The 25,219-nt window shown below is 35.3% G+C and overlaps 1 protein-coding gene across 1 annotated transcript in view; it reads right to left on the bottom strand.

Annotated features, from left to right (window-relative positions):
- Positions 1–25,219, bottom strand: part of akap12b (A kinase (PRKA) anchor protein 12b) — a 64,573-nt gene that overhangs the window by 16,142 nt on the left and 23,212 nt on the right. Inside the window, exon 2 of the mRNA XM_028439198.1 lies at positions 14,629–14,704. Within this exon, the coding sequence (XP_028294999.1) occupies positions 14,629–14,704 (76 nt within the window). The remainder of the gene's footprint in view (positions 1–14,628; positions 14,705–25,219) is intronic.

Raw genomic sequence — 25,219 nt, 5'->3', positions numbered from 1 at the left:
ATTATTTTACAGTAAATACTGACGTGATTGTTGATAACGTGGCCCTTGGATCACATGTTTGTGGCCCTGCTGTGACAGCAGTGGGTTAATGTAAAAAGCCGCTCTCTGTAAATTCTAATGACATCTCTGTTGTTGCACCAATGCAGACATGTTGAAATAGTCTGTGGGGGGTGGGGGGTGGGGGCGGGGGCAGACAGACGGGAAGGAATGCAGATAATTCCACAGGTAAATACCAGCATGATCACTTCTGTCACAATTCACACATTGTCCTGCAACAATGTGTGAATTGAATGTGGAAAACTTCCAACAGCCGCAAACAGGTACTGTCACTTTAAAGATATCAGGATTTAAAACAAATCCTATAGGTGTCTCACAGTAATCAAATAAAACGTCTAAAGGCACAATCAACAAATTCAAACTAGGTTTTACACAAAAGCAGTAGAAAGTACAATTTGATTTGTATTTTTTTTTGTGTGTTTTAGTGTCATTTTGTGTTATTCTGTGTATTTATTCTCTCATATTGTGCATTTTTGTTGTTGTCTTGTGTACATTTGTTGTCTTTTGGTATTATTTAAATGTCATATTTTGCTCTTTTTTTTCTCCAATAATTTAGTGTATTTTCCTGTCGTTTAATTTGCTGTTGTTTTGTGTGTTATTAACATTCATGTCAGTGTTCAGAAAAATGACTGATCTGAGCGTTAATATAGGAAAGAACAAAAGGGATTGCGCATGTTTTTGTGACCATTTTGTGTGTTGTTGTCATTTCTTATGTTTTTGGTTTTTTGTGTTATTTTGTAGTCATTTTATCTATTTTTTTTGTCATTTTGTGTTATTTTGTAGGCATTTTGTCTATTTTTTTTGTCATTTTGTGTTATTTTGTAGTCATTTTGTAGTCATTTTGTCTATTTTTTTTGTCATTTTGTGTTATTTTGTAGGCATTTTGTCTATTTTTTTTTTGTCATTTTGTGTTATTTTGTAGTCATTTTGTCTATTTTTTTTGTCATTTTGTGTTATTTTGTAGTCATTTTGTATATTTTTTTTGTCATTTTGTGTGTTTCTGTTGTCGTCGTGTATTTTTGCTGTCACTTTCAATGTCTGAAGTCATTTTGTCTATTATTGTTGGCACTTTGTGGATATGAAGTCATTTTGTGTACATTTGTTGTCAATTTGTAAATTAGTTTGTCATTTTGTACATTTTTCTGTAATTTTTTTAGTTTTTGAGGGTATATTTGTTGTAATTTTGAGCGTTTTTGTTGTCATTTTTTAAATTTCTCCATCAATTGGTAAAGTTGTCTTTTTTTTTTTTCCCTTCGGTCACTTTGTGTGTTTATCCTGTCATTTTGTCAATTTCTTCATTTAGTAAATATTCTGTAATTTTTTTTTAGTTTTTTTGGGTATTTTTGCAGACATTTTGTGTACATTTGTTGTCTCGTTATTTTTGTCTGTTTTTTGAAGTGTGTTTAATTCAGGGGTCCCACAAAGTTAGAGTGGCACTTGTAAAGTAGCTGTAAGTGTTTTTTCTTGGAATGATCTTCCTGTTGTACTTCCTGTCAAGTTTAAAGCTGAAAGCAGGGAGAGATTCTCATAATTACTTGTTCAACCCTGTCAACATAAATACACTGTTTCACTAACATTTCTCACACATTATTCTAAAACTCTGGACTGAAACTAATCCTCACAAAGCCTGGAAATGAAGCAGCCGCTTAAAAAAACCTAAAACTTTTGTCTTTCAAAACCACTGAAGAATAAGGAGGAAATACCTCCAACTTATGTGTTACTCAGAAAGTAAATGGGGGCAAATAGCTGTGAATTGAAAGCTGTGAATTGGAAAAATCATGAGGCGAGGAGGTTTTTCTTGAACTGAGCTGAAAGAATCGTGAACACCTCATGTTTAATTCATCAGACGTGACAACAGTATGAAAAGAGGAGGAGGGTGTGAGTGATGCTAAATACATCTATTCACATTCATCAGTAGAACCAAAATGACTCTATGTAACATTCCACATGAAGACTTTAATCTTCCATTATTTTATTTTATCAATGTAAAGTAAATCATGCTGTGACTCAGCAAACAGGCATTTCACACACTGTAGTGTGTACTACACGTATGAACTGCTGAGTGGACGTGAGTCAGACGAGGGGAAATTAAAGATATTTTACTATCCTCACTTCCTTCCTGTGACTCATCCACATCCGTCACATTCCTGGACTTCCAGGAATCACTATGAAAGCCACAAATTGCCTTTATTAACATCAAATAAGCCCTTCATTAGAGAAAGTGGAATTATTCTATTATTTGCCAGAAATGTTTCAGTGGAATACTTTTTTTACGACTTTAAATAATATTATTTTTCATTTAGTTTTTATTCCCTTATGTTCTCCAGTTTCACCAGACAGAACGGAATTTTCACAGTGGAGAATGTATGCTTTGTATGCTTTGAATGAAAAATTAAATTACATGTTATCCTAAATTATCACCGAGAACTAAATGCAATGAAAATAATTTATTAATGTATTAATATAGTATAGGAAAAAAAATAACATTAAGGTACTGATTTATTGTATAATTTCTAACTTGGATACTTTATTTTATGGATACAACAAATTAAAACAATGTGATAAACATGTAATTTTCCTCCATTGATCTGTAAGTTGACTTTAGTGAAAATATATTCATTTATTTATTTTTTTTTGTTCAAACCCATGAATTGATCCATTTTACGTCTAATGAATGATACCGTTGCATATTTATTTTCACGTGCTAATTTTATTTATTTATTTTTTTTTAAAAACATTTTGTGAGTATTTTTGTCATTTAGTTTTTTTTTTTTCCGTTATTTGTTTGTGTTGTTTTTTGCATGATTTTGGAATTAATTTATATATTTATGTAATGATTTTGTGTTTCCTGAGTTATTTTTGTTGTTTTAATAAATTTTTCCTGTCATTCTGTGTATTTTTTTAGACAATTTTTGTTGTTTGTATGGTGATTTTGTGCTTCAGAGGTTATTTTTGTCCACTTTTGATGTTGTTTTGTATATTTTTTTGTCTTTAACTTAAATGAATCATTTTATTCTCTTGCTCTTTTCTGTTTGGTTTCTGTCAGAGACGTTTATTGTTCTCGTCTCTGCTGATGGTTTTGTCTTTATTTATTTGACTGTTAAGGAGGAAAAGGGGCTCATATGTGTAATATTTTATGTGTTGACTACTTTATTCCCAACCAAAACATGTAAAATAATTCAAAAAAGTCAATTATGCCTGCCTGAAAACAAAAGGTGAACTCATGAATTTTAATGTGGGGTTAAAACAGTTTACTTTTAACTTTGGAGCCTCAACAAAACCAAACTAAAGTGTGTGAACGTGAACGTGTGGAGATAAGTCAGCAAATGCGTCTGTCTTCAGGAATTTCTGAGGAGTGGTCACGATTTGGGTGGGTGGGTGGGTGGGTGGGTGGGGGTGTTTGGGGGTTGGGTGGAGGATCTTTCTATGGTGAATGACATCATTGGGTCAGACAGAGGAAAACGCCTCCTTTTCTCTTCTTAAGAAAGGAATGACGCTGAAATAATCAGAGGAAAAGGAAACAAAGCCAGGAATGTGAAATGTCCTGATCAACATGTAACTGTCAGTAAAATAAATATGGAATTTATTAAAACTTTAATAATCACATTTAAGAAAAGACAGATCTGAGCAATAATACAGGAAAGAAAAAAGGGTTTGTGCATGTTTTTGGGGCCATTTTGTGGTTATTGTCATTTGTTATGTTTTTGGTGTGATTTTGTGTGTTTTAGTTGTCGATTTGTGTGTCTGAAGTTATTATGTGTATTAGTGTGGTCATCTTGGAGTTATTTTGTGTATTTTTCTCTCATTTTATGTTTTTTTTTGTTGTCATGCATTTTTGTTGTTGTTTTGTTTGTCTTTGAAGCTATTTTGTGTATTATTGTGGTCATTATCTTTGAGTTATTTTGTGTTTTTTTTCTCCTGTTAGATATGTTTTTGTTGTTGTCTTGTGTATTATTGTTGTCATTTTCTTATTTTGTAATAATTTTGTCTACTTTTCTCTAATTTTGTGCTTTTTTGTTGTCGTTTTGTGTATTTTTGTTTGTGTTTTGTGTGTCTGAATTTATTTTGTGCATTATTGTGGTCATCTTGAAGTTACTTTGTGTATTTTTCTCTTATTCTATGTATTTTTTTATTGTCCTTTTAATGTTTTTAAGGTAATTTGTGTATTATTGTTGTCATTTTGGAGTCATTTTTGTGTACCGTATATTTGTTGTCACTTTATGTGTTTTTGTCGTCATTTTCTAAAATTCTCCGTCATTTTATATAGTTGTATGTCTTTTCTGGTTGTGGTTTTTTTGTCACTTTGTGTGTTTTTGGAGACATTTTTGTGTATATTTGTTGTGTAATTAATTTCTCACAAATAATAAATTGACCCAAAACAATATTCACATTTTACTTTTCATTGTGTGTGTGTGTGTGTGTGTGTGTGTGAGAGATGCAGAAGAATGTCGGACAGGAAATACGCTCATGTCTTGACATCACGACTTCCTCTTCCTGTAAGTTACAGGCGTTCATTACTCTGCAGCTCCTTCCAACGAGCTTCCGTTTACTTTCTAAGAACGGTCGTGACGTAAGGTCGCGTGAGGAGATGAGACGTGCTGCTGTGTTTATGTTGGTCAACCAATGACCACGACTAAAGAAGTGAACGTTAGATCCTATAATTCACCCCCCAAAATAAGCATTATTGTTTTGTTAGCAGCTGTTCTTTCTCTGCATTCCTCTTTTAGATGCATTTGACATAGCAGTTGTTGTGGTTATGCGTTAGCTTGTCAGATGGAATGTAAAAATGTGAAGAATGCGATCTAAGGAGTTCCTGAATTCAGGATTTAGTAGTCATAGAATACAGTAAGTGGGAGTAATTTTGTGCAGCCCTCAGGATAAAGGCACGCAACGATAAAAAAAATACACAAAAATTACAACAAATGGGCACAAAAAAACTCCAAACTAAAACAAAAAACCTATAAAATGTCAGAAGATGCACAAAAATAACTTAGAGTATTGCAAAATCACACAAAACAACAACAATACACAGGTACTCAAAACAAGCACAAAACAATAACAAAAAACACATAAAATGAGAGAAAATGATACAAAATGACTCCAAAACCACACAAAATGACAGAACAAAACATAAAATGACAACAAATGTGCACAAAAATAACATATAAAGATACAAAATGATTTCACAAGAACACACACAATAACAAAAAAAACATAAAATGAGAGAAAATGATACAAAATGACTCCAAAACCACACAAAATGACAGAACAAAACATAAAATGACAACAAATGTGCACAAAAATAACATATAAAGATACAAAATGATTTCACAATAACAAAAAAAAACACATCAAATTGGAGAAAAATATACAAAATGATAACAAATGAGCACAAATATTTTAAATAGATACAAAATTATTTCAAAAGCAGACTAAAACACAAAAAATACATGAAACAACTCAAAACGAGCACAGAACAATAACAAAAAACATGTAAAATTGGAAAAAAATAAACAAGATGACTTTAAAACCACACAAAATAGCAGAAAAACACACAAAATGACACCATATATGCACAAAATAACTAAAAAAGATGCACAATGACAACAAAATGACTCCAAAAGCACCCAAAACAATAAAAAAAATACACAAAATGGTTAAACAATGACAAAAAACACATAAAATGAGAGGAGAATATACAAAATGACTCCAAAAACAGAGAAAATGACAGAAAAATACACAAAATGTGCATAAAAATTACTTAAAAATATACAAAACGACAACAAAATGTCTGACTTGAAAAGGACACACAACAATAAAAAAATACACAAAATAACACAAAGCAAGGACAAAAAACACATAAAATGAGAGGAGAATATACAAAATGACAACAAATGTGCACAATAATATGTTAAAAAGACACAAAACGATAATATATAGAAAATGACTATAAAAACTCACAAAGAACAAAAATATGTAAAAGTGAACGAATAATATACAAAATAACAACAGAAACGTGATTGGTCATTATTCTACACACTGACCAAAATGGCAAAAATCACATTTTTGTGGTCCCTGCTGTGATAAAAGTTGCCCAATAATAAATTCAGTTAAACTGGAGATGCTTGGATTTATTTTATGTAAGTAATTCAACAAAAATTTGGACGTTGTTTGTGTATCCTTTAAGTAACGACCACAGAGCTGATAAAGAAGGAAAAGGAGGGGTCAGCCACATTCTTGGTCCATTCTTTCTATTCCCTGTGTGCCTGGGGGCGGGGTTAAGGTTTCTGATGCTGAGGAAGATGAGAGAGGAGGGCCTGTGTGGACGAGTCTATCCTGGGGGGTGAGGTGGTCTACTATTAGGTCATCATTACATGACTTTGTTCCTGTACTGTTCAATAAAACTGTTCTAAAAAGGTTTTCTTCAGAATAAAAATGTTACCTTAAATCAGACACAGGCAATCATTTCAGCTCCCATCAAAACAAATCCCCAAAAATTGTATTTCAAGAAATTGGAAGGAATATAATGCTCAACATAATACACAAAATAAATCCCAAAACACACAAATCGACAGCAAAATGAAGAAAGTACACGAAAACACACAAAGAAATCCTAAAAATACACAAAATAACAACAAAGACAGACACGACAACCACTTAAACAAACAAAATAACTACAAAAATACAAAAAAACAATAACACATTACAGAATAGCTCCAAAGACACACAAACTGTTAACAAAATGACACATAATTACAAGAACACAAAAAATAACATAAAAAACTACAACAAAAACACACTCAATGACTCTCAAAAAAGCAAAATGTTAGAAAGACATACAAAACAACAACAAAAATACACTATACAACTTCAAAAACACACAAAAAGACAAGAAAAACACGAAAAATTATGCAAAACAACACAAAAAAACCATAAGATGTCTCAATGACTCTACACTATAAAAAGCCTCATAAAATCTGCAAAATGACTCCAAAAGCACACATTGGATCAGATACAATCACAATGTTGTGCCCCCCACTGTAATAGAGTTGCCCATCCCTGCCTTAGATGATCTGAACTATAACATTTCAAAATAATCACATTTCTGACATTTTTATCACAAAGTCTGTCATACACATTAAACGTCTCCATTGTGCTGATAAAGGTGTAACATGTGAAAGTAATGTTCACCGTTTGAGCGAAGCGGAACGTGCGTGAAACAGAAGAAAAACCCTGGTTGACAGGAAGATGGATGGACTGTATCAGTTACACTACACTTTTGGATTTGTCAGCGACGACAGTTACATTCTGACTTCTCAGTAATCTTCTCTCCAGCTGCAAAAGCAGACAGATGTTTTAAATAAAGTTCATCTACAAATGTTGCACAAAAAGCTCCCAGTACACGTACGTGACGGCGATAATGGATCCACAAAGACGGGCAATTTTCATCACAAACATCACATTTTCTAATGATTAATACAGGACACAACAAAAAGGTTTGTGTGTTTTTGTTGTCATTTTGAATATTTTTGTTCGTGTTTTTTGAGTCATTTTGTGTGCTTTTGTCAGTTTGTATACGTTTCTTTAACTTTCTGTGCATTTATTAAGTCATTAATCATATTTTCGTTGTCTTTTTGTATGTTTTTCATCTTTCTCCTGTTGTTTTGTGTGTTTTTGGAGTAATTTAGCAGATTTTTAATGGCATTTAGTATATTTTTCTCTCATTTTGTGTGTGTTTGTGTTGAGTCATTTTGTGGTTTTTGTAAATTTTTCTTGTCAATTTGTGTGTTAAAGTTATTTAGTGTATTTTTGTTGTCGGGGTGTACATTTTTCTCTAATTCTTGTGTTTCTCTTGTATGTTTTTGCAGATTTTTAACAGTAATTACCATTTACTATATTTATCTGTTTTTGAAGTGTGTATATGTTGTCTTTTTGTATGTTTTTCTTCTCGATTTGTGTGTTTTTGAAGTTATTTAGTGTATTTCCCTTGTCGTTTTGTATGTTTTTCTCACTTTTTGTGTTTTTTAGAGTCATTGAGTGTGTTTTTGTTGTAGTTTTCTTGGCGATTTCCTTGTTAAATACTGTAAAGAGAAAGCCGTTAAATAATCACATATTTATTTATGGCTTTCTGGTTTTCACTGTTTATTGAAGGATATGCAAACAGCACATATCAGGTACAATATTTAAATTTGTAATAAAGTTTGCCAAGAAGCAACGATCTTTTCAAGGTGGGGTTGTTTCAATTTTTCAATTTATGCAAATCACTGAAGCTAAATAACAGGAAAAAACTGGACTTAACACAACAAAACACTGTCTTAAAAGAGTCTCACAGGGAATCTATTAGGATTAGCTAACGCTGATTCAATATTATTCCAACTATGTTTGCAGACGGACAGACATCTGCTTAGATTGGTTTAAAAAGCATCAATGACTCAATTCAGCCTGGCTTAAAATGCATTACTGTTGTCCAGATTGTTACTTGGTTTTATCTGCCAGGATCTCTCAAAGCTTTGAGTTGTGCTGCTTAAAAAAAACTGCTGTTTTATAAACTGTATCAAACATGTGGCCCAGTTTAATAGATCCGAGCCAAACCTGAGGGTTCCCGAAGGAATCTGTGAAATCTGGCATTCCAAAGCTTTTCAACGGGATTTCGGTAGAGATCGTTGACAAATAACAGACCAATCACAAACCACAAATGCAACTGAAGAAGAATCACAGGGCGTAATGTGAGCATTGAGGGGCAGATTCACTAAAGGTTTAGGGCTATTAAAACGTATGCAAACATCACTCCTTGTGCTAATAACCCCAGGGAATCAGGAGTGTGCAGCTGCTGCGCGTTACAATACGCCCTCAATCCATTTAGTGCGTTTCCTTCTAATGAATATGTAAAGTAGGCGGAGCTCAGAAGGGGAGCAAAAAATGGGAGGAGGACATACAAATAATTGAATAAAGTGGAAGCAATGCAATTCATCAAATCTGGACTTCACTGCTGCCTCTATTTTTCTGTATAAATTTACCACGAACCACAACCATGTGGTAACTGTCAAAGCTTTTAGCGTAGTGATGACAGCAGTGATATTTGTGAGGAGGCGCGGCAGGGGAGAGGAAAGACGGCCGAGGGGTCGCATTTTCAGACCGTGACTAATCATATTAGGGATGAATGAATTAACAATTTTAAGAACGTGCTAAAACTGGGGGGACACAGCGCCCATGGAGATCCGCCCTCTCCATGGCCGGAGGCTGCTTTTCCTCCAGGGATCAATCCCGTACACCTCACGCTTGTTAAAGATGGCACCGCGTAGGAAGAACAGGCTGTTTTGTTGTTGTAGAGTTGCACGCGCATCAGCCACGCTTATCCCATGCACGCTTATCACATGCACTTATCCGTCACTCACATGTCCCCACTGCGGGATGAATAAAGAATCTATCTATCTATTTATCTATCTATCTATTTATCTATCTATCTGTGTATCTATCTATCTATCTATCTATCTATCTATGTCTTTGCTGTAATTCATCCATTTTTTATAATCTCCCTCTACTAACACCTCCAATTCTGCTGTTTCACATAAACTTCTTCACTTCCGTACACTCAGCTCTCCTTCACGCTCCATGTTCAACACAACATGTACAAAACGTTCATTTAAATAGGGGTGGTCTGCACCACTTCTGCACGTGCACTAATCATTGCTGCAATAGTGAATTCCTCGCAGCAGGTGATGAAACTGTGTCATCAAAGGATTTAGAGAAGCAACTGGTTTATCACCCTTTATTTCAGACCTTAGTCAATCTGCCCCTGAGAGCGTAAATGTGAGTTTAACATCAACAGAAATACCTTTGCTAGCACACGTCATGATGTCTTTTTGGCAGCAATCACACAGGGAGAGGTCCCTGCCATTGACATGATGCAAACTTTGGCAGCTGTGCTACGCACACACACACACACACAAAAGTCCCCAGAGAGCATCCTAACTAGATCCATCGTTGGATGAAATCATGGCTGCACATATAAAAACTCGTGCACACATGCCTCTTCACTGTGAAACCTGCCTCGTAAAAAGTTAACACCTGCAACTTAAAGAGACGTAAAAACGTAGCAACACGAGCTATTTCTACAACTCTGCGCCAAATCAGGAATGAGAGCAAAGCAGGGGTTAGCAACATGCTAACATCACAGGCTGTATGATAATGCCGCACAACAGATGGATTCTTAAACACCTCCCCATGCTGATAAACTATACTATATTCATGTTTAATGTTTCTTTTAACTGCTGCTAAAATAAGTTTTATTGTAACTGCTTTTTTGATCAATAAATAAATAAAAGCCTTCTTCTGTTTCAATGTATGAATACTTACAAAATAGTTCGTTTATTGTTTATTTTGTGTGTGTAATTTTTCATTTTCTTCTCATAGTACGTTTCAATGTTTTTTACCCCCTTTTTTATACATATAGTTTATTTTACTTCTTTTAAGTATTTTTATTCATCTTGTTCTATTCAAATACTCTTTCTACATAGCGAAAAACAGGTTTTTTTTTTAAATGTCGCACCCCAAAATACTGCATGACGTATTTAAAAACTAAAACAACACATCTGTCATTTTCACAAAAGAACGCCAAAAAAAAGTGTGCTTTGTGCTACTCACGACTGTAATTTTATTTGTTTTTTGTGATTGTTTTGAGTAATTTCTTGTACTTTGTGTGCTTCTAGCGTCATTTAGTCATAGTTTTGTATCTTGTTAATTTATTTATGTGTACATTTGTTGTCATTTTGTATATTTTCTCCTATTTTATGTGGTTTTTTTGTCAATTTGTTGAGTCATTTTGTGTATTTGTTATTGTTTTATGGGCTTTTCAAGTCATTATGTCGTCGCTCTGTATCTTTTTAAGTATTTTTTGTGCACATTTTGTGTATTTTTCTGTCATTTTGTGTGGTTTTACAGTCATTTTGTATATTTCTGCACACATTTGTTGTAATTTTGTATATTTTTCTCCAATTTCATGAGTTTTTTTTGTTATTGTTTTGAGTAATTTCTTGTATTTTGAGTGTTTGTAAAGTCATTATGTTGCAGTTTTGTATCTTGTTAATTCATTTACATGTAGATTTGTTGTCATTTTATATACTTTCTCCCATTTAATGTGTTTTTGTCATTGTTTTGAGTAATTTCTTGGTATTTTTCATTGTTTTATGGGCTTTTGGAGTCATTTCGTTGTTGTTTTGTATCCTTTAAAGTTATTTTTGAGCACATTTTGTTGTCATTTTGTATACTTTTCTCCAATTTCATGATTTTTTTTGTTATTGTTATGTGCTTGTTTTGAGTAATTTCTTGTATTCTGTGTGCTTCTAGAGTCCTTTTGTTATCATGTTTTGAGTCATTTTGTGTTTTTTTAAAAAATAGTTTTATGTGATTTTGGAGTCTTTAAGACCATTACAGAAAAACTGGAGAATCAAGGATCTTTAAACAAACTTTAGAGTGTGAAACGTTTTACTGCAATGAATACTACATATTTTATTCAATTCCATCATCTCTAAATGCAGGTTTTCTACTGAAAAGCAGATCAAGTCCATAGAGGTGTTAAGCAAAGGTCTTTGAATAATATTAACCATTGTTTTTTTTTAAAATCAAAGGTAGGAACAGCTTGGTTTGGCTTCAGGTTTCCTACAATTTGTTTGAGGAGTGAAGTTTTGGTCAAATATGTGAACACTGCACCATATCTAACAGAGTGTTTTAATGTGCAGCTGCTTTGTTGTTATCAAAGAGGAATTCCTCTTCCTGTCCTGTTTGCTGCCTTTATCAGAGCGTAAAGGAGGTAACGCAGCGTTTGGACGCAACGTTCTCTTTTACCATTGTGATGTCTCTTCTTTTCACTCCCCTCAACTCTTTTCACCTGTGGCCTTGAGGACCAACATCTGAGGTTTTGGTAAATGTTATCTTCTGTTTTAGTAGCCTGATAGTGGGAGCACCAGGTGGTATGAGAGGAATGGAGTTCAGTGTTTCTTCTATCTGAACACACACAATAACAGCCTGAACTCCCCAAAAACCCTACAGAAAGTCTACAATACATTGGAACATGTTGGTCGGATTTCTGTAAGCTTTAGTCGACAATAGGGCAGTTTTTGTTCAGATTTAATTCCTTTCCAACCAAGGACGGTAAACACCAGATTATCTTATGTTTTATGAGATTATCCTGTGGCCCGAGGTTTGTTAAGAGTGAGTTTGTTCTGATAATCGACTGTAAAACAATCGTAAATATTAAACTTGTTCAGTATTTACGACCACAACTGCTCGTGTGTGTGTGTGTGTGTGTGTGTGTGAGAAAAGGAGACGACTCCCGACTCATGACCATGTCATTTGTGACAGAATGTAGCCAATCGAGAAGCAGCTGACTGAGAAACACGTAATGCTGCGTTCGAGGCAACTCGGCATTCGATCTCCGAGTTCAGTGGCAGCACGTGGATTTATCTCTAACATGGCAATAAAAGTATCATAGTTTTAGGTTGGTAGCTTTTTCACGACTATTCTGAGCAGGAGCTCCGACTTCAGGTGGCGTTCTAAGTCACTTTCTTATAGATATCCTTCACTGGTTTTTACAAATGTGGCCTAAAACCTTTGAAATGTGTTAAGTGACAGGATCTCACCTAAATGTCCCTGATTTTGAGACCATTCTTTATATAATTTAGGGACATTTTGTGAAATAATTTGAGGAAAATTGCAGGATTTGGGGAAAAATTTAGTTTTTTTTTACATTTTGCAGTTAAAAATTACTCCAGTCATGTGATATAAGCGTGGGAAAACACACCAAATACTGTGAACCTTCATTGATGTCCACAACTGAATTTGTTGGTAATTTACTGAATGATTCATGTTTTATTGTTATTTTTTCTCCAGCGGGCCAAATTGGATGCTAAAGGTAAAGGGCCAGGTTTTCCCCCAGGCCATGGGTTTGACACATAGATCTTCTAATAATAATAAGTACATTTCAAAGGTTTTAGGCCATATCTCTAGAAACGATGGAGGACCCCTTTAAAGTAAAGTTCTGTCGTTTATACGCTTCCATTCATTGAGATCTAAGCATTCCACACAAGGTAAATACTTGCACCGCCTTCTTTTCTGTTCATAACTTTCCACATCACTACTTTGTGTACAGTATGTGCACACAGGCTCTGCTATTGGAGACTCTCAATGACTCTTCATCATCTCCCACTTCTTTCTGCTCTGAGGAGAGTATTGGGTTTCTCAATGGGACGCTCAGAATCGCTTCATTAAATAACTCATTAAATGGGATATGTGGAGGAGTGGTATGTGACATATCTCTATGTTTTAAGCAGGATAAGGTTACTCTTCCCCCCCTGGGCTGTGTTATGAAGTGCACGGGGTGCTTTGTGCATGGCCCGGGTCACGGCCTGCTGCATATTTAAGCAGGGCGTGCGCACCCCTGCAACCTCCCCAGATGGACGAGACTCCACAGAAAACACTAAAGAAAAATACACAAGCGCGGCTTTAATAATAGACGTGGCAGGTTTGTTTAAGTCGAGACTGTAGTCGCGCCAAAAAAGCAAATCATTCAGGAGAATCGGATGTAGCATTGCTTCACTCTCCTGAGAACAATTCAGCATAAACAAAACGAGAACAGAACTCTGGTTTCAACATGAAACACTTTATTCCTCCTAATTTATGCATTTTCATTCTACATTTCATTTGACTAGCTACTAAGAAACAACTTTTAACTAATTGTATAACATGCAACATTTGTAAAATGTTAAAATTATGTCATATTTTACAAAAGTCCACCTTGCGTTTTTAAAATCTATATCTTATATATAACATACCACTGACCATACACCAAATCTGCAACACTTAAAAACATTTGTCACAATGTTAACTCAAGTGCAGCATTATGACACTCTACTAAATACTAACTACATCTGTCATCTGTATTTATCTTTGTGAGTTTGAATCTTACAAAGTTAATCAGATTTTAGATGGAACTCATAGGTGACTAGATCTGCTGAGGGCCCCTCACATGGTCCAGGCGGGCTACCAGGCACCCGCAGGCCCCGTATTGGTGACCCCTGTGCTAGGCTAACACGGCTTCTCACACAAATGTATTGTAGTGGGTAAGGTACGGTAATCCTTTCGCCTTTAACATCCCTCTTTAAATTTAGAAAACAGGTGTGTCAGCATTTACATACAATCAACTAAAGAGGTTTAGACTTAAAGTAGAAAAGACTGTGTGTGTGTGTGTGTGCGTGTGTGTGTGTGTGTGTGTGGCTCCAAAGTTAAAAAAAACAAAAAGCCCATGTAGGTGTCTCCTGTGTGTTGACAAAAGGATTAGTTCTAGATCAAGGCGACCATAAAGACATCTGCGAAGGAGAATTTTCACACACTGAAAGCCGACCCCACACAAACAAGCTCAAGCTCAGCTTCTGCCAGAGACACACACACACACACACACACACACAAACGCCAGCACTACTCACCATACCTTACCAACTGATACACAAAGTCTGCGCCCGGAGACACAAACAAATACACTCGATAAACACAAGACGCACACACACAAACACACACCTTCAGCCAAAGTGTGGTCCTCTGAGAGTCGGCTCAAGCTGCTCAGGCTGGAGATTTGTCCGTTTTTCTGCAAAGGCTGAAAACAAAACATAAGTAGCTTTAGCTTTTTTAAAATTATTTTTCATATTATAGACACAGAATGCATTTAAAATCTGTCTTCAAGTGATGCACACAATATATACAGTAGCTAATATTAGCATGTGTGCTATGCTAACAGGGGGGGACTGGGACAAAAATCCAGCCCTGGCATTTTGTGTCCAGTCCAGCCCACTATATTATCAGACACAAGTAGAAGCTGTTATTACACCGATTTTCTTTGGCCATTTTTGGCCCTTTTTTCCACTTTTTTCAGACTTTAGCTACCATTTTTATTTCTGATTCTGATTCTTATTTTACCAATAAAAATCCCTTGTTTCCTATTTTTTGTCCATTTTTGCAAGTTCTTTTGACACCGATTTTTGTCTTTTCTATAATTTATTTTCCCTTTTTTCATTCAAATAAGCTAACTTTTGCACAATAAATACCACTTGTTTCCTTTTTTCCCTACATTTTGCCTCTTTTTGTTCCACGTTTGCCCTTTTTCACTAGTGTTTGCCACATTTTGGCCATTTAAGCTACCCTTTGTCATTACATACCACCTGGTTCCTCTTTATTTGCTTGTTTTTGGCCACTCTTGACTGCTTTTGATCCATTTTTATTCACTCTTTTCTTGCCATGTTTTTGCCACTTTTCTGCCTACCTTCACCCGCTTGTCAAAAAAAAGAAAAAAAAACGGGCCGGCCTATTTCGGGTCGACGGCCAACCAGGAGGATGCCTGGTATGCCAGATGGCCAGTCCACCCCTGTAAGCTAATATCCAAATAGAAAGAGTGGTAGAAACAGCACAATATGCACAATAGTAACATCACATTACACTTTTAACACAACCCAAAATAGCTCCCACCCTAACTCCCTCTCCCTCACTAGGGCGTAACACTGTCCTCTCTTTCTATATCTTTCCCTCTAATAAAGTTTAGCCTACCCTACCTTATGGAGGGCTAGTGGTGGTCACAATTATGCAATAAAATAAGTGTATTTATTTATTTTCTTTGCTAAAATAAAACAAAAAACTAATAGGTCTTTACTGCCATTGTTTAAAACAACAACAAAAAACATAAACATATACTGTATATATATATATATATATACACACGATGCATTGTTCCCGATACCAATTTTAACACATGCAATAATCAATATATTGCAAGAAAATTGCACAACAAACATTTCAATATTTGTCACAATTTAGTGTCAGTTTCACAGAATTTACCACAGATTGAGATGAAATACCAAACAAAAAGTGCATAAAGTCAAATTTAGTGCCTTTAAAAGTCAGATAAACCAGCAAGACCTTTGGTTTTGTTTAATTAAATAAACTGTCCTGTAACACACCACCCTCTCTTTCACAATTATGTAATAATATATTTTTTTTTGCAAGAAAAAACATGCACTACATCTAATATCGACCCAAAATGAGAAATGCAGATAAGGAAGAAAAAAGTAATTGAAATTTAGTGACAGTTTTGTGTATTCTTCTGTTATTGTGTGTGTTTTTGGAGTCATTTTGTGTGTTAACCTTCAAAGGACGCACAGTACTAGTCCGAGGGCCACATGCGGCCCCCAGGCCACTAGTTGCCCATGTCTGCCCTTGACTAAAAAGTTTGATTTACAGGTAGAAACATTTTAACCAAGAGCTCAATGAGTCAAATGCAGCTCATTTATATTGTTCTTAAAAATTATTATAAATCCAATATGTTACAATAAAAATCCCTGGATAAAGAAAAAACAAAGTACCAACATAGCGCTTTGCTTACAGCGCTTTTTATCAGACAATCTGAGGTCCGACAAAGTTTCTGTGACAGCTTCAAATGACAGCCCAATAATGGGAGGCGGACCCGAGTCTTTGTGTGTCCCAGTCATTGGGGGGGTGGGAACCAGAGTGCTAATACACCTAATGGACAAGCCTGACTCTATTCCCAGCATCCCCAAACTCCTGCAGAACAAGCCCTGGAAAACGACACCACGTCGGAGACAATCTTTAGGTGAAGAAAAGTTAAAAAAAAGTGAAGAAAAGTAAAAGAGGCAAACATGAAGGAGAAAGGAATCAGTCAGTGGGTAGAAAGATGGAATAAAAGGAGTCTGTAAGTACTTCCTAGAGAGGACAAAAAGCAAAGAATGGAAAGATCACTGTGCAATGTGCTGTGCCATCAGGGCTGTAGCACCACATTTTGGGCCCTGGGCACACACCATCTTGTTGGGCCTCTATTGTAATTTATGTACCTGGAAACTATACTAGCATTCTTATATTATTACCTCCGCCAAGCACGAAGCGCAGAGCGGTAAAGTTATGTGTCAGTGTGTTAGCAAGATACCTTGAAAAGTTATGAATGGATTTGGATGAAATTTTCAGGAAAATTGATAAATGGGACAAGGAACAAGTGATTACATTTTGGTGATGAAAAAAAATCTCTCTCTCTCTCTCAGCTTGAGCTGCTTGGTGCAGGTCTGCGCTCTCCGAGTGCTTTTCTAGTTATAAAAGCTTTCTTTGGCTGCGTCCGAATAGTCCCTCCTATCTCCTTTCCCATCCACTTTTCTAAAACCCAGTGGATGACGTCACGGGGTTAAGGAACTGTGTTAGGAGAGGAGTTAGGAAAAGGCCATCACGTTTGTTTTGACAATCTGATGCACTTCAACTAGGTGACATAATAATCTGACAGCGGTGAAGGTTAGTGACGTCTGCCGTGGAAAAATAACTACAAATTTCCGAAAATTGACTAAAAGCACATTTATAACACTTTCCGCTGATATAATCTAAAAAATCTCACGGTTTAAATGTAAATCAAAGGAAAAGAGGCTACCAGGCTACGAGGAACAAAAGTGAAACTAAAAGAATGTCACATTGAGAATGATTGCTCACACCTTAACCTTCCACTCACGAATATGATTTATGTTGAATAAAACATAATATGGTGAAAAATGTCTCTGATTCCTGTCCACAGATCCATATACTTACAAATAATAAGATATTGGTTTTAGATTGTTTATTTAAAGTTGTTCAAGACATATTATTGCATTGGTAACTTACCTGATCGTGAGTTTCCGTGAGCACTCGGTTGTGCGTTTCCCTTTAATATCAGAGCAACTGAACGTTTTAACCGCTCTAGGGTCCATTGGTGTGAAGGCACCCTCAATAAACCTCAGACCACATTTGGTGTTTGTCATCCTTGGTCGGGAAAATAGAAAATGGGACAAAAACCAAATCCTGATTATCAGAAGTCCTTCTTGTGAAAATGTGGATGATGCATTTGGAGACATAGAAATGAAACATCTTCTCAGCAACATTCTCTGCAAGGCCAGCTGTCTTTACTATGTGAATGTGGTGGCTCCGGGGGACAATGTGGCATTTATGAAATAATTTATTAACGGTATCATTGCAGTCCAAACAAATCCGACATCACACACTCTTAAACCAAGCAGCAGCCATGTTGAAACTGTCAGGTCGGTCAGATCCTGAGTCAGAAATATTTGAGGAGCACACAGACAGACAGAGACTCCTTGTTTTTATAGACAGATATATGCACATTGAGTGTGCCATGGTAATGCCGTACGCTAAGTACCACCATTCGTATTTTCTTATTTTTAGTCACCTGAAGTAGATGGCACCAAGATTTACACACTCCAGTACAGTAGGTGGCGATATGCACCTATTCAAGTTGGTTGCAACACGCCATTAACCAAGAAACAAACAAACATTTATTAAAGGGAGAATAAAAAAGAGAGGGCAGTGTTACAGCTTGGTGAGGGGGAAGACAAAATGTTTTTTCAATCCTGTGGAAGCTTTCGCACGGTGCCTGTGTCTCGAAAATTCATGCCATGTCCGGTGTGAACGCAGCATTAGGAATCCTGTGTTTGAGTGAGAATGGCCTTCAGGTCGGACATTTTAGCATTTTTGGCCTGAAGTTCTCTCAGCGTTATCCAGCTCGGTCTGTAGTTGCACCAGCTTTTGTTGGGACAACCTCATATAATTGGAGGGTGTTTCCTCTAATATTTTATTCTCCTCCACCAGTTGGTTGCATTGGTTTGTCTCGATTTTTAAGTCACTCTTAGTCTTCTTGAGTGGCCTTCATTTTTGAAATGAGAAGATTCTTCCGTTCTAATTAATCATTTTTGTCTTGGACGATCTTCTAAGCATGAGCTATCCGTTGAAAGTGTTACCGCCATCGCCTGTGAGTGCTCATAGATTATATCTAAAATAAGGACTGACTTTTGAAAAAGCTACAAACTACAATGAAAACAGAATATTTTGAAAGTATTCACACCTGTTCCCGCACCCATACAAATCTCCATGATCCAAATGCCGACATGAACAGCAAAGCCCGGGCGGTCACGTTTGTCCCAAAGACATTTGGATCAGATTTGGTGTTTGATCCCCAGATCTGTAGCGGTCCCACCCCCTCCTCTTCCCCTTTTCCCCTCCTATGACTGACATTCCCAGCATTCCTTAAGTTTTTTGCATTCATTTGTCTCTTCAGTGAAAATGCACAGGTTCCCTGACACCTGATGCTGCCCACTTTAAATACCGATCAGACAACTGACGCTGCCCAGTCCAGATTAACGACATTAGCTTGCATTTATAATCAGACACACATTCAATTGCTTAATAAAATCCTAATTAAAGCAAATATACAACATTTGAATATGTTGTATATTATACTGTATATCACAAGCATTACATTAAAGTCACATCAATCTTATTCTCAACATACAATATTTTCCTGCTTAAAGGAGTTTGCAAGATTTTTGCAGTCTCTAGTATTACCTAAAAATAAGTAACTTTAATAAAAAAAATACTTCAGGTAGACAGTTTTTGAAATGTATTTGAAACTACGACAAGTTTCATTGAGTGTTGTTCTAATTATTATTTTTATTTCCTTTTTAAAATGATTAAATGCTGTAATTCATGTTTTATGAATCGACTTCTCTTTCAGCTATTTTTAGAGCGTAACACGATACGAACAATGAATGCAATGTGTGCATGTGCACATTGCATTCATTGTTTTACTGAAGCAGTTAAAAAAAGGAGTTTGTGTGAATGTTCAATGGCATGGCAGAGGCTTGGAAACTCAAAGCATTACAGAAACCATAATAATGGTTAATCATTTATAATACAGCGCTACTGTTGGCCCTAAGCTAAGTTAAGCTACATGTAGCCACAGCTAACCTGGTCAAAGACAGACATAGGGTTTCATCTGTCGTCCTGATAATGCATTTTGTATGTTTTCTGGACTGGTTTTGTGTATTTTTCTGTACATTTTTTATGTTTTTGAAGTAATTTTGTGTATTTTTATCGTTTTGTATGTTGCTCTCTCGTATGTGTTTTTGTTGTCATTATGGATATTACTCTCGTTTTACATGTTTTTGTTGTCATTATGGATATTACTCTCAGTTTTACATGTTTTTGTTGTCATCTTAGATATTACTCTCTCAGTTTAGGTGTTTTTGTTGTCATTTTAGATATTATTCTCTCGGTTTATGTGTTTTTGTTATCATTTTGTACATTAGTCTCACGATTTATGTGTTTTAGTTGTGTTATGGCATTTATTATATCAATAATCATATCATCAAATGTGTGTTCATGTGTAGTTTGTCATGTGTTTATACACGACGACTGCATTATATCATTGTACTTTTGAACACAGACGTTGCTCCTTTGCTGAGTCATGTTAGATTAGATTACCCGCAGTACAGACAGATTGTGCTGTATTCACAGTGCCAGCAACAAACAGTCTCTGCTCAAGGTCTCATACCAAAACTCGGATAAGCAGAACTCTGTAACAGTGATTTTCCACTCCTTCCTCCCTTCACCAACTCTTTGCCTCTTACCTTAAGGTGGGGCTCCTCCTATCTGTAAAAGTTGGTGCTCAGAAAACTTTGCGTTAGTGGCTGGCCGCCTTGCCCTCCTGCAGGATGGAACACCCGTTTTTGTACTCCTTTTCATTTAGTTTATAATAAATCCTTTTTTCTAAAATCATGCTTTGACTGGAATTCATCATTCAACCAGAGCACAAATTATGTTTACAAACGAGGACAACCGTAAATTTGCTGTGACAGTTGTCACTTTGCATATTATTCTCTCGGTTTATGTGTCTTTGTTGTCGTTTTACATATTACTCTCGTTTTATGTTTTTGTTGTCATTTTGCATATTCTTTCATTTTGCCGTCTCTGTGCACTCGTATCTTTATACGCAGTTAATCCCCTGACCTTTGACCTCTGATGTGTGGGTAGTGTCCCAGAGCAGACAGAGTGGATGACAACCACAAGGAGGTATTAAGAGTAAGTGCTACTTTCTCCAGCACGCAGACATTCTGAGCAACCTCTGCATGCATTAGGGGTTCGTCAGAGGATTTTAGGATAATTAAAATTTACATAATAAAGATAAAATCACGTTTAAAATACACAAAGTGACAATGGAACACACACTATGACAACAGAAGTACACAAAATGAAAGAAAAATCTAAAAAACGACAACAAAAATACACAAAACGAAAACTAAAATACAGAAAAGTTACTCGTAAAATATGCAAAAAACAGAAAACAATAAACACACAAAACCAACAAAAAATATACAAAGTGCCCACAACAATCTACAAAATGACTCCAAAAAGTCAAGAAAAACACAGAAAATGATGGTAAAAATACACAAAACAACAGTTAAAATTAGGGGTGTTGATTCTGCGATATATCGATTCAAAATGCATCCATATTGATTTTTTTTTTTTTTTTTTTAATTATTAATTTTTTTAACAAGGAAAGTCTTTTCCACTGCAGGAGACATTGTAACTACACAAAAAAGTGCACTGAAACCTGGGCATGTTGACCAGCTTGTGTTTTTTCAATAAAATCCAAAAATAAAGAATTCACTTTCTACATTTATTTGTTGTTCTCGGCAAATACTGTACCTCAGTTAAGTTACACTAAAGTCAAAGTTGGTTTAAAAGCCACAGGCAGATTATGTTATTTTTTTTTAGTTTGAGTCGTTGACACATGGCATGTTAAAGACAATGTTTTGAGTGTATATTTCATACATAATGTTCTTATGAAGGTGTAGACATTTACAGATTAGTTGTTTCTTAAGTCATATATTAAAAAAACATGCAATAATCGGCTTATACTTTAATATCGGGATATATCGCATTGTATCGTGACTTATGTATCGCCAGATGCCAGGCAATACACACCCCTGGCAAAAATACTCAAAGTGACAATAAAAGTACAAAAAATTACTCGTAAGACACAAAAGTGCACAAAATGACAGAAAAACTACAAAACAACAAAAAACTACAAAATTACTTGCAAAACACACAAGATGACTGAAAAATGCACTATAAGGACAGTAAAATACACAAAACAACAACTAAAATGCAGAAAAGTTACTCGTAAGATATACAAAAACAGAAAACAACAATAAACACACACAAAATGAAAGAAAAATATTAACAGCGACAGCAACAATCTGCAAAATGACTCCAAAAACACAAGAAAATCACACTTAATGACTGGAAAAAAAACAGAAAACAACAACAAAAAGACACAAAACAACAGTAAAAATACATAAAATGAATTAAAAAATGCAACGTTTCTGAGCATCTTCTGCGTCACTTTTTCTTCTTTGTGTCTGCTCAACCCTCAGTCTGTTATTTCTGACCCCAACATTCAGTGCATACCAACGATCAATGCCCAGACAAGAACCCCCCCTCAAGTGTGTCTGCATCAATGTGAGGTAAAAGTAGGTTGTCACGATACCAAAATGAGTAACCACGATACTATACCAGACAAAGTATCACGGTTCCAGGTAAAATCACGATACTGAAGCCTTGCATTGGCATCCTCACTATTGTAATCGTTAAACTTTATTATTATAGTAGGAGTTATTCTTCCACCATAGCAAATAACTCCAACAGTTTTCAACCCATTTAAACAAGTTTGGTGTCAAAACATTCAGCTATTTTTTCTCTCTTCTGCTATATTTCAACTTTTTTGTAACTTTTTAAAATATTTAACATTTTCACTTTCCCATTCATTTTTCCATCCACTTTTGAGAAAATTCAACTTTCTAGCCTCCAACTTTGAAGTTTCACTGTTCAGCCATTTTTCAGCCGTTTTAAACCATTAAACTTCTAAAATGTTCACAATTCTGTTGTCTTTTCACTTCTATCTTCACATTTTCTCTATCTTCAACTGTTTTTGACCTATAAAGCTTCAAGCACAACCACTAAATCATCCAATTCCTCAAATTAGAGCGCAGTGCTCGTTAACTCAAAAATCTGCAAACAAATTGTCATAACTTCCAAAATATTGAACACAGAGACCTAATTTTCTCATAAGTAGTAGATATATGTGTTTAGCCGCTCACAATACAACATTTTAGCCAAAGGTTCAGCAGTTTTTGATTTATCAAGCCTGAAGTGGACATAATCCTACAAATCTACAGGGTTGTTTGCACTGGAGAATCATCAGGTCACTGCTTAAAATCCATGGTCTTTCTCTCGTCCTCTTGGCCTCATCTTTTGTCCTAAAAACATAAAATTTAACTCATTTGTAGCCTAAAGACTTGTGATTCTCACAAATTGCTCGGTTTTTCTGTAAATTATACAGTTTTTCAGTTGTGATGCGTTTTACACAAGTTCCCCCTGGCTGTAACAGCCTGAATTCTGCCTTGTCATCCTGCACATACAATCTCCCACAGGTACGTGTGATTAGTGCTGTTACCATGGTAACTAGGTAACTGACAGCCCTGATGATGCAATATTTCTGTGTGATTTACATGTTCTCCCAGTGTTTTTTATTTTTTTAAATCAAACTTTAATCTTCCAGACCATTATTTAACCTTTCACCTATGACTTCATCTTTTAAATCCACCTTTCTGTGTGGACTTTACAGGTTCTCTCAAACCTTTTCTCCCCTTATTGGAACTTTTAACCCCTTCAGCCATTTTGTAACTGATTCAAACCAACCTTTAACATGTTCAGCTACTACTACATCCAACCATTACAACTTTTTTCAACACATTTTAACACATTTCAACAATTTCAACTTTTTCTACCATTTTTTACTTTTTTCCAACCAATTTCCACTTTTTTAACCGATTTCAACTTTTTTAACTGATATCAACTTTTTTAACCGATTTCAACTTTTTTCAACCTAATTGCTAATATTAAGCTATTGCTAGGTTATTGCTAAGTGAATGCTAATGATAGGTCAGTGCTATTGCCAATACAAGGCTATTGTTAACGCTAGGCTAATGCTAATGCGAGGCTAATATTAATATTAGGCTAATGTTGATGCTAGACTAATGCAATTGCTAGCCTAATACTAATGCGAGGCTAATATTAATATTAGGCTAATGTTGATGCTAGACTAATGCAATTGCTAGCCTAATACTAATGTGAGGCTAATATTAATATTAGGCTAATGTTGATGCTAGACTAATGCAATTGCTAGCCTAATGCGATCACTAGGCTAATGTTAGGCTAATGTTATTGCTAAGTTAAATTGTTAATGCTAGGCTAATGCTAATCTAATGCAATTGCTAGCTTAATGCTAGGATAATGTTAATGCTAATGCTAGGCTAATGCTAATGTTAGGCTGATGTGAATTCTCGACGAATGCGATTCCTAGGCTGATGTGAATTCTCGACGAATGCGATTCCTAGGCTAATGCTAAAAGTTTCAACATTTTTCAACCTTTCTCCAACTTTTTCAACCCATTTCAACTTTTTTTTTTTTCAAATTTTTCAACCCGTTTCTTCTTTTTTCAACCTTTTTCAACCTAAATGCTAATTCTTGGTTAGTGCTAATTTTAGGCGAATGCTAACACTAGACTAATGTAGTGTGACGTGGTTCAGCACATGCATCCTCACTTGTATTTTCTTCAGGAAATGCAAATATTGTAGTTATTTTTATGAACTGCCATGTATTTGTACAAGTTAGAAATACTTATTAATTACTTATAGTGTTGTTTGGTGTATGATATGAGTACATGAACAAAAGCATATCACCAATAAAAAAACTAATAAATGAAGTTGGAATTGATTTGGTTGAAATTAAAAAAATATAATTCAGTTTCCTTTGCACATCAATGTATGTTTAACTAACATAAATAATCAACTTAGGATAACAAATCCACCCTTTTTTTTTTTTAACTATTTGACAATAATTCTTCTCCAATATAAAAACCATAGAGGATAAAATACAATAAACAGGAAATGATTCCCTGAAAAAACTATATTTGAATGCATTTTCTGGGTGACGGCACTGGTGTTTTATGAGATTGGATGTGATCACTCCTTTGTATGTAAATATTTTTTAAATATTGTTTGTACATTATATATTAAATATCTGTAATTAAAAAATAAAATAAAAAAGATCGCTCTGAGTCCGTGCGAAAAAATAAATAAAGTGTTCCCTCCTTTGAAATAAACGTGCGGACATTTCACACTGATACACGGACTTATTACACACACGGACGTCGGCAAACGGAGCAGGCTTCATC

This window comes from Gouania willdenowi, chromosome 24 (assembly GCF_900634775.1).
Source record: "Gouania willdenowi chromosome 24, fGouWil2.1, whole genome shotgun sequence".
NCBI classification, from domain to species: Eukaryota; Metazoa; Chordata; class Actinopteri; order Blenniiformes; family Gobiesocidae; genus Gouania; species Gouania willdenowi.
Note: the sequence above shows the minus strand (reverse complement) of the source record. Positions and strands in the feature narration are given on the sequence as shown.